The sequence below is a fragment of the Pelecanus crispus genome, chromosome Z (assembly GCF_030463565.1).
Source record: "Pelecanus crispus isolate bPelCri1 chromosome Z, bPelCri1.pri, whole genome shotgun sequence".
NCBI classification, from domain to species: Eukaryota; Metazoa; Chordata; class Aves; order Pelecaniformes; family Pelecanidae; genus Pelecanus; species Pelecanus crispus.
Window position 1 is genome coordinate 32,043,463 of NC_134676.1, and position 11,259 is coordinate 32,054,721.

An 11,259-nucleotide genomic window follows, 5' to 3' on the forward strand; every position below is an offset into this window, starting at 1 on the left:
TTATCAGATCATGTAACAGGGACTGATTTCATAGACCTTAGCATTACACACAACAGAAACATTTGATACCTAAAAGGAAACAAATGAGTGAAAAACACCTTTTTTTTTTTTTTTCTTACATGTGATGAGAAGACCTGTTATGAGCAACATATTAGAATTATCCATTTGCAAAACAGCGGTAATCTCCTTCATTAAATAAACATCACACAGCATGAAAAACTCCACATTTAATCTGACCTTTTCCTTGCACGGTCTCTCTAGCAGACTTCATGCCTGCAACCCCAAAGAACCCGTCAGTGCCTCCTGTTTGGAGGAAGAGCTAAATAACCCATGGATGAGAAACTACTGCTACAACGAGGGCACGTTTTAGACTTCACAGGGGTATTATGACTGCAAAGGTACGACCCCGTTAACTTCCATTCCCAGATGAGAACCAAGCTGTTAAAAACCCAGCAGCTCCCCAGCGGCTCTTAGAACGGAAGGTGCGTTCACAGATGTACATACACAATTACTCAAACACAGCCGTACGCGAACATATCCGTACGCACACGTACACACGTATACGGTAGATATAGGGGTGCACGTCTGTTCGTACAGGTGTAGTTCTGTTGCATGGCGCGGCGCCTCAGGGTCCCGGAATAACCACGGCGACCAGCGCCTACCGCCCCGCGTCCCCCGCCGCTCTCCCCCACGGGCTGCCTGGGGCGCCCCGCCGCTCCTGCCTCCCTCCCTGCCGCCCCGGACACCCCGCTCTGCCCGCAGACTCACCGCGGGGGCCCGCAGCTCGACGACCGCCTTCCGCGGGGCCGGGGCCGGGGCCGGGACGGCGGCCAGGCCCGCGTTGCCACGGCGACCGCAGCCCCCCCCCCCCCCCCCCAACTGCCGCGGCGCGCGGCCCGGCCCCGCCCCGCCCCCTGGGGCGGTGGCGCCCCTGACGACGGCGCCCCTGCGCACGCGCCCGCGGGCGCGTCGTCTTTTAATTTTTTTGTGTTTGTTTTTTGGAACACATATATGCTGTATATACACAGACGTAATTTGTCAGCGTCCTGCGGTAGCCTCCAGGGAGGTGGCCGGCCCTCCGCCGGCACGGAAGAGGCCCGACACACGGTACTCCAAGCAGGGACACGCGCCTCGGCGCCATAACCGCTGCTACCGGCGGCCGGGCCTGGCGGGGGGCTGCGGCGCTTCCTCGCTGCGGCGGGCGGCGTGCACGGCGGCGAGCCCCCCGCGGGGCAGGCGCCGGAGCAGGCGCAGGCCCAGCGGCCCGCCCCGCCCCGCCCCCGCCCGGCGCGGCTGGCCGCAGGCCCCGCCCGACGGCGCCGGGGGCGGGAGCGCGGCGGCCCGCTTAGATTGCCGGAAGTGGTGCGCCGCCTCACTTCCGGGGAGGTGTGTAAGCGCCGCGGGCGGCCGGGGACGGCGATCGGCGGGGGCTCGGCGGCGGGGATGGCGCTGTGGCTCCCGCGCTCTCGGGACGGCGGCCCTCCGTCGGAGGAGGACGAGGAGCGGGGGCAGGCTCCCGCCTCCCGCCGGCGCCTGCCGGAAGTGCAGGTACATCCCTGCCCCCCACCCCCCGCCGCTCCGGCACCTCGCCCCAGCTTCCCGCCCCCCGTGGCGCAGCTTCTCCCGGCCGGCGCGGAGCGGGTCGGTGCTGCGGACACCTCGGCTGCCCCGCGGCCGCCGCCCGACCCGGCCGCGGGGGGACGTGGGTCGCGGCGGAGCCCGGTGCGTGTCGGGGTTGGGGGTGTGCGGAAGTGTCCGCTCCCCGGCGGGGCCGCTCCGCCGACCCTGGATCACGCCCGGGGGGGGGGGGCAGATGCGCTGCTGCCGCGGGGGGGGGTCTGGCGGCTGCCGCCACCCGTGAGAAACAGCCCCACGTTTGACAGGCGATGTGGAAGGAGCTGGGCTGAAGTAAGCCCATTATCCCACCGTCCTTGTGTCTAAAAAGCAGATATACGAGCGCTGCGTTTCTCTGTTGGCTAGGGCAAGTCGGCGTTTTACAAATACGTTGTCAGGAATTCTGTGTGTCCTTGCAAGAAGCTGCCATTGCTTTAGTTTTCCGAACAGTGAAATTGTCATCTTATTATTTAAAAAAAAAAGAAAAACACTGCAATTCCCAAACAAAGTTGGCACCAGAACTTTGATCTACCGGCATTAAAGTTCCCTTCAAATCATCTTTCATAACTTCTGTGGTCCTTCCTGTCCCTGTGCCAGAGGTTATCAGCACCACAAATTTCATAACGTGGCACTGGAAGGCTGAGGAACTAACACATATGGATGTTTTTTCTCCACTTTTGGTGGGAAGGCACGGCATATGCTTTAGAGGATAATTTCTTACATTACTGAGTGTGAGTTCCCAGCATGCACCTGGAAGTAATATAAGCACTGTTGCTTAAGAGGTCACTTTTCTCTCCCAGCTATGTGTGGTGACCTCCTCAATAGATTTGACCAAAAAGGAGCATATGCTTGTGCTGGGCCTCAGCCGCTTCATAACTTGAATTCCACTTTCACTGTCAGCTCAAGGGAAGATGTTGGCCATCTGTTAGCTACTAATCCATATTGGAATGCAGGCAGCAGCAGTTACTTTACTGTTGTGATCTGACATCACAGAACTGATACTTTCTTCTCAGAAGTATATATTCAGACTATTCTCAGGCTTGGCTGTTACTAGCATTGCAGCCCAAAGATAGCCAGAGGGGTTTCAGCTGTGTCAAAAGTATTTTTACAGTCTGGAGACTACTACTGATAGCAGTACGTGATCCACAATTTTGCAAATGCACTTAACAAAGTTAAGGCAGCTTGAATTAGAAATCTTTTTCCAAAAAGCATCTAGCTGTACAATACCATGTGTCATCACTCCTGCGAATATAATGCTGCATATCTAAGGGGCTTTCCAGGTGCATTATCTTTGGGATTTAGGCCTGTCTGCTCCTATACAAACTGTAAACTGTCAATTTTTCCTCCATAAATAGCGCGTGTGATTTTCCTCACAGACATACAGCCAAGGGATTGAATTGGCCTGCCAAAAAGAAAGAGAGTTCATGAAGCACTCTGTAGAATGCACGTGGAACCTAGCAGAAGCCCAGCAAAAACTTGGTAGCTTAGCACTGCATAATTCAGAATCCCACGATCAAGAATCTGCTCAAGCAAAGACTGAAGCTGCAGAGTTGAGATGGAGAGAGGAAGAGTGGAGAAGAAAAGAAGAAGCACTAAACCAGAGTGAAAGACAGAATCTATGGAACACAGATCCTGTTAGTAAGGACGTATTTAATAAGGTATGACACATATCTGTGCATGAAAACAAATGTTAGCCTCTTGTTTTTCATTCCACTTGTTACTAGTCTTGAGTGTCTTCTGTGTCCAGTACAACACAAAACCACAGTATGTGTTAAATTGGGTTGGGTTTTTTTTCCTTACTTTGCCTCACAAAAGGGAGCAAGCTGCACTCATACTACAAATCTGGATGACATTTCTCTACTAGAAGTGCAGATCAGAATTTGCGCAGGTCATCTGGGTATTAGATATGAGGCAGCAATGTGGACTTGCAGCCCAGAAAGCCAACCGAATACTGGGCTGCATCAAAAGAAGCATAGCCAGCAGGTCAAGGGAGGTGATTCTGCCCCTCTACTCCGCTCTGGTGAGACCTCACCTGGAGCACTGCGTTCAGATCCGGGGTCCTCAATACAGGAAAGACATGGACCTGTTGGAGCAGGTCCAGAGGAGGGCCACAAAAATGATCAGGGGGAGGGAACACCTCTCCTTTGAGGAAAGGCTCTGACAGTTGGGGTTGTTCAGCCTGGAGAAGAGAAGGCTCCAAGGAGACCTTATTGTGGCCTTTCAATACTCAAAGGGGGCTTATAAGAAAGACCAAGGGAGACTTCCTACCAGGACCTGTACTGACAGGACAAGGGGCAACAGTTTTAAACTGAAAGAGGGTAGGTTTAGATCAGACATAAGGAAGAAATTTTTTACAATGAGGGTGGTGAGACACTCAAACAGGTTGCCCAGAGAAGTTGTGGATGCAACCTCCCTGGAAGCAATAGAGGTCAGGTTGGAAAGGGCTTTGAGCAACCTGATCTAGTGAAAGACATCTGTGCCTACAGCAGGGAGGGTTAGAACTACATGATCTTTAAATGTCCCTTCCAACCCAAACCACTCTACAGTTCTACATAGTGCAAATGTTGCCAAATGTGCTGAATAGTTTCTTCACATGAAGAGTGTGCTTCTCTACTGTGCCAAATTCTTAAAATGTGAAACTATTGGTTTGCTTCTAATAATGACTACTGTGATACAGATTATTTAGCACAAACTTTTTTTATAGTATAATACCAGCTTTGATTCCACAATTTAATTTGAACCACTAGTGCATCTCCTAATTTCACTGATGTAGCTGCATCCAGGCTGCAATGTACATGATTCTCATTGGTGACAGATCAGTAAGTTCCTGCCTGAGGACAGTAGTTTCTCAGAGTTCTTTGGTCAGTAGACTATAATGAGACTTTTAAACTCTATTATTAGGTAATGCACTTCTTTAAAGAAAACCTTCTCAAGTATATGACATGAGTCTAAAATTAGAACATAGCCCTTTAAATAGTCACATATTAAAATACAGTACTCCTGTATATCATAAAAAGGTATGTCTGGAATTTCTGTGACAGTACAATTTTTCTCTTCCTCAGAGTTTTATTAATCAAAAAAGAAAAGAAATAGAAGAAGAAGATGTGTCTGAACCACTTATGCAAAAACATGAACAAAAGATTAGACACTTCGGTGAGTGTGCTTTTTCCAACATTTTGTAGTTCAGGCTTCTACAGAGGTTGCGTAGGTTTGCTTCTTACTGTACAGAATGAATGCTAACAAATACAAGACCTGGCCAACAGACTCTTCAGCTTTATTTTATCAGGACAGATAATAATTTCAAAGCAAAATAAGGTGTAAACTGTAGAAGCTTGTTAGTTCCTGTGACCAATAAGAACTTAGATTTTTTTTAAAAAAGTAAAAATTAATACTCAAATGAGCTTAAGCCATGAAAACTAAAGTTCTAGCAACATTTTCTTCTGTTCAGTGGGAAGGGGCAAGGACATTCATGGAAATACAAGTCGTGCATATAAAAGTGCGTGGAATTGTCCATAGCTCTCTCCTTTTAATAAATATTTTTCCTGTGGCTGTTAAGCTACAAGGGTAATGACTGATTAAAGGGAAATGTCTGTAAACGCCTACTGAGAGTATGTGTGCATGGAATGGTGTGTTTCTTACAATTATATTTCATTATCCACTAGGTGTCACTTTAGCTCTGTCATAATTGTTGACCCCAATTAAGCACAAAACTGATCTTGTAAAGTAAACTGAAATTTTGATGGTTCTCTGAAGTGCTTTCCATTCTTAGTTACAGGCTGGTTTCAGACTGTGGTATAGTATAGCCACATGTGGAATTCCAGAACAATCAAGAACAGGATGGAGTTGGCAAAATTCCATTCTTTGTATAAACTCGTTTTTACTAAGCTATTTGGCTTCTAAGGATCTTAAACTGTTTTAAAGAAAGGGTTTCTAGTCCTGTTAGCCTCGGCAAGCCTTGCAAGTACCAAGTTGAGGCACAACACTGTCAGGGTATGCAAATAGCAGTGATAGGCACAGGTTCTCTCAAATACCTTAACTGCTAAGTGTAATGATAGCAGAATCAGAAGATGCCTCCCCTGTTGTGCATTTCAGCAGGAAAAAAAAGAGGCTTTCTTGCAGGCTTCATAGTTAAGATCTGGGCGAAACTCCTTTGTTGTCTAAATTCAGATTAACCTCTAACAGAAACAACCTTATTACAGAAGGTCATCAATTTTTTTTCTTATCTCCTAAATTGTGTCTGAAGCACAGGCCTTATGAGGAGCAGCTGAGGGAACTGGAGTTGTTTAGCCTAGAGAAGAGGTTTAGTCTGAAAGGAGGTTGTAGTGAGGTGGGTGTTGGTCCCTTCTCCCATGTAGTTAGCAACAGGATGAGAGGAAATGGCCTCAAGCTGCACCAGGGGAGGTTTAGGTTGGAAATTAGGAAAAATTTCTTCACGGAAAGGGTGGTCAAGCATTGGAACAGGCTTCCCAGAGAGGTGGTGGAGTCACCATCCCTGGAAGGTTCAAAAAACGGGTAGATGTGGCACTTTGGGACATGGTTTAGTCTAGTCTACCCTTGATTGGTTTAGTGTGGACTTGGTAATGTTAGGTTAATGGTTGGACTGGATGATCTGAAAGGTCTCTTCCAACCTAAACAATTCTATGATTCTATGAAATTCAAAGCCCTGTTGTTACTGTAATTCAAAATACTTAAGTCCATTGTAAAAAGGGACAGTACATTTAATGCTCTTTCAAGTCTCTTATTCTGTGCTACCTGCTGCCAGGGGGCAGTGTGGACTTCACTAGCCATATTGCATGAGTCCTGTTTCTGGATCCTGCTCTGGCTTCCAAGCAATAAAGAACTTAATCACAATAGCTCTCTTGAAAACAGCCAAAAGAAATATTAGCCATTGCTTTCTCTTTAGGCATTTGTTTGCTAGAATTAAGATTATCTTAGGTCATTACCACTGAATTATCTTTAGCCCAGTTATAATTATATGCTGATAGACGGGTAAAGCTGTACATCTGGTACCTGTTGCCAGTGATGACTTGACTGTCAGTGATACATCAAGGACAATTTTAAGAAGTGGTCTGAGTATTGAGTTCTGATTTTTAAACTCATCTCTTTACATGAAGGTAGCTTCACACTATCACAATTCAACCTTCTAGTTAACTTTCCAGTACTAATGTAGAGTTTGCTTTTTGAGACCAAGCTATTCCTGTAATTAAATTCAAATTTCCTAAAAACCTAGCAAATCATGTGTTAGAAGCACTTTTCATTTTTGACAGATTACACATTCTTTTCTTTGCATTCTTATTTGCAAACATTTAGAGGATTTGTGTTTGTCAGAATCACTGAATATAAGTCTCTACGCATCAACTTTTTAAACTATTTGATGATGTAACTAATAGATACCTACACCACTTTGTTAGTGCATGTGAGAACTGATTACAAATAACTTATCAACGATGCTAGAGATGCATTAAAATATAGGCAATTGTGACTGTTAAAATCGACTTTTAGTATCTTCAAAGTCTGATTATACCTTCTGGTAATGCTCTTTCAGCGTTGGTTAAATATATAAATAAAACCCCCAAATTTAGCCACGTGCTGTCATTCCGAGGTTAGTGAATTGCAAAGATGTTATATATACTGGCATATCAATGCAAGTAAGTTCCTTGCTGCATTAAATCATTTATCCATTTAGAATATCTTAACTGTGTTTCTCTTATTAGGTATGCTGAGCAGATGGGATGATAGTCAAAGATTTTTGTCTGAGCACCCATATCTTGTATGTGAAGAAACATCTAGATATCTAATGTTGTGGTGTTTTCATCTAGAAGCTGAACAGGTATGAAGATGATGTTTAAATTGCTTGAAAGCATACAGTTTCCCACTTGCATTGCAGAAAACCTGACCAACTTAATTAGCTATTTAACTGTTCTTCCCACCCTCTCTCTACTTTACTGAAGAAAAACTGTAGTGCATTGTCACATGTATATTTAGTTATAGCTAATTATCAATCCCCTTGCTTCTGTAAGCATCAGTTCTCATCTCTTTAGGAAGTAGAACAATTAGGAAATTTTAGAAATATAATCACAGGAAATACCCTTAAATCATAACTTTAACTTTTTTCCAGAAAAGAGCTCTAATGGAGCAAGTAGCACACCAAGCAGTTGTAATGCAGTTTATTATAGAAATTGCCAGAAGCTGCAATGTGGATCCAAGAGGTTGTTTTCGTCTCTTTTTCCAAAAAGCTAAAGTAAGTCAACTCGGGTAATGATGGCGAAACTCTTGATGCTGTACAAGGGACAAATGTTTTAGAGAATGTTTCTTCCTAACTGTAAGAGGCTAAATATTTTATTGACTGACTTAGGCTTATGGGAGTGTTTTGTTAGCAATTCTTTTCTAGACAGAATGTTTTGGTGTAATTCCAATTCTGAAAATGAAAGTTTAGTGGATTTTGCTTATCCCAGGGGGAAAGCAAGATACAGCAGGGAGACAATAGGGGTGCTACAGACAAGTAAAACTAAGTAACAGCAGCAAACATAGACCAGTTTAAAGACTGATTTTGGCTAATGACGCTTGTGTTTTCACAGTGTACCTATGTATTGTCACAACTTTCCATTTCATCTGCAGTTCACAGTGGGCCCAAAATAGTGTCCCTTTCTCATTACTGAAACAGAGCAATCCAGAGCTATGCAGAAGGAATGCAGGAAGACTGAAACTGTGGTTTGCTGTAGACTGTATTCAGTTATTCAAGACTGATGTCTCTCAGTATTGCCTAAAAAAGTTCAGTTGAAGTGCAAGTCAACTTGTGCTTTACTTTTAACCGGAGTGCTACAACAAGCACCTGTTCTTCTAAGGGTACTGGCTTCTGAGTTGGAATAAAGGAAAGGCTAAAATCAGATTTAATTTTACATGTCCTTAGATAAATCAGTTACTTTGCTTCTATGTATAAATACTACAGATTGTCTAAAAGAGATCTACCTGAAATTTAATTTTAAATTGACTAATATTATTCTTGAGTTGTTCACAGTTGTTGTTCCCCAAAGAGTATAATATGCATTACTGCATGTTTTTTTTCAGCATTCTGTATGCTTACAACTCAAAAGTAAATCTGGCTGAAGTGCAAATAGCTCATTTTTCTCTTTGCAGACAGGAGAAGGCTATTTTGAGGCTTTTAAAAATGAACTTGAGGCATTCAAGACAAGAGTGAGAATCTGGTCACAATCACATGGCTTTCAAACTATGTTACTACATGATCTCAGTGTCAATCCTGGTCTTATAGGAGAGCTGACATCTTTTTCACAGGTAGGTTTATTATTTCTAGAAATTAATTTAACTGAAGTAGGATTAGGTCCTGCTTTGAGAAGCTGTACCTTTCTGAAATTGTACCTTTCTGAAATACAAAGGGGATTATTCCTAGAACTGCTAGTGCTCAGGATATAACATGCAGTATTACCGATATGCAAGGCATATATGGGCTTTCATTTTACTTGCTGGAATTCAGAAAGCATCAGCATAAGGTCAAAAGCATATGTTAGTTCAGTGCCCTTACATTTTCATGCTTAAAATAAACACTGCAACATAAAACTGACAAGATGCTAGAATTGTATTCACAGTCTTTACCACAAGTAGTGAAACGAGCTTTCAGTGTAAAATGACTCATCCTATTCATGGGATCATTCAGGTAAGTCAAGCCTAAGGAAAGTCTCCTGTTGTGATAAAAGGAAATTGAGGGTACTTAGGTCTTTTGTTACAGTACTAGTTGATGGCCACATTCTGGAATGAAGAAGCAACTTAAAAGATTGTCAAAAATTAGGTATTAGGGAAGGAGTCACAATTGAAACTACTTATTTGAAATAATTTGATTAAAGTACCTCTCAAGTAAGATCCAACAGCTGAATTTTAAGTAAGTGTGCAGTCAAGTGCTAGAAATATTGAGACCAAATACAAGCTATGCCAGCCATTTAAGAATTCTTGACGCAGTGAGATAATATTGGTTGATGAATTTTTCAGAGCTTATTTCCTTACTATTGCAAATTTGTCTCATCTTAAGATACACAACAGAAAGAGTCCAACTTAAGCTAAAATATCTGTGTTTTTCTCCCCCCCCATATATACAGTTATGGAGAATTAAGCTGTCAATTTTTCATCTGTTGCAGACCACAGGTGATCTACAAGGTTCCATAAACACAAATGTCTGCAGTTTAAACTCTGTGATACAAAGAGATGAAGAAGAATCCAAAATGATGGACACAGTATAGTAATCTTAAGACTGAGGCCAAGTACTCTTTTTCTTTTTTTTTCTTCTTATTTCTTTGGTTCCACCCCCCCCTCCAAAGAAACAAACATGGCTATTTTCTTGACACTTATTTTTCTGGGTACTGCACTTTATTTTTGGTGTCAGATTTTTGTTGTTGTTGTTGTTTGGGTTGAGGGGGGAAGGGATTTTGAAGGGTGGGTAATTCAGAAAAACTTGTAATATTGTTTGAAAATGTGCTGCTAGGTTTTTGGTTGTCCTTGAAGAGCAGGGTTCTCATATTGCCGAATGTGAAACTGGATGTGTTTTCTGCTACTAACCTTGCCTAAAAAAAAATCTGCACAAATACAATGTTTACAAGAAGCGGTAGATTCTTGGTAGAATCTGCTATTGTCTTACTACAGATGTGGACATGTTTTACTCTGAATATTGGAGATCACGACTGTATTCATGCTACCTTGCTGACATTATAAGCTCTCAAATTTGATTATCACTAATAGCAATAAATCAATATCTGGTATCAGTATTTCAGATCTAAATGGATTAGATTAAAACACTGGCTTTCTACCTCTACTAAGGGGATTTAAATGTTACATTGTGCTTTCATTAAACATAACTTGTTTTTGTCCTAAAATGTAGGCAACAGTTGTCTACGTATGAGTGCTGGATTGTATGATTTCTGAAAGTCTGACTCTCTTCTTGTTCATAAGGCTAACTTCAGATTTTTTTTAAACCAAGTCTCATTATGAGGAGTAGTATTTGATGGAGGGGATGGAGGGAATGTGAGGTAGAAGGGTTAGGCTAAGGCTTAAGTTTAAACAGAAAGCTTTGTCACAGTGCATATAGGGCAAGGTGTCATGCAGGGTTTGAAAGGTATTTCATATGCTACTACACTAAAGTTCTGACATTGCCAACTGAAACAATTCAAGTGGAAAATCATTAAAAGCTTCCTGTTTGAGGAGCTGAAAATCCAAATACTATTTATAGACAAGGCCTTCCACAGAACCTCTGCAATCCAAAATTCTACTGTGCTTTTCTATATACTATATAACACATACTGCAGTTGGAAGACTCTAGTGAAGACAGCTCATACCTCAAATAATGGTACCGGTAGAATCATAGAATAGAATCATAGAATCGTTTAGGTTGGAAAAGACCTTTAAAATCATCCAGTCCAACCATTAACCTAACATTACCAAGTCCACCACTAAACCAATTAAGGGTAGACTAGCAATTTCACGTTTCCTGGCTTGGTGGCTGGATTATTTTTTAATGAAATTAAAAACTACGAATCATTCAGATTGGAAAGGACCTCTAAGATCATCAGTCCAGTTATCAACGCAACACCACCATGCCCACTAAACCGTATCCCAAAAGGCCACATCTACCCGTTTGTTGAA

General features: G+C 43.1%; 1 protein-coding gene across 1 annotated transcript; it reads left to right on the top strand.

Annotated features, from left to right (window-relative positions):
* Positions 1–1,443: 1,443 nt before the first annotated feature.
* Positions 1,444–10,180, top strand: CDC37L1 (cell division cycle 37 like 1, HSP90 cochaperone). The gene is made up of 7 exons (XM_075726864.1): positions 1,444–1,548; positions 2,991–3,272; positions 4,677–4,767; positions 7,329–7,444; positions 7,733–7,855; positions 8,752–8,907; positions 9,762–10,180. Exons 1-7 carry the CDS (start codon positions 1,444–1,446, stop codon positions 9,861–9,863), a joined length of 975 nt encoding a protein of 324 aa, XP_075582979.1. The 3' UTR covers positions 9,864–10,180.
* Positions 10,181–11,259: the final 1,079 nt, after the last annotated feature.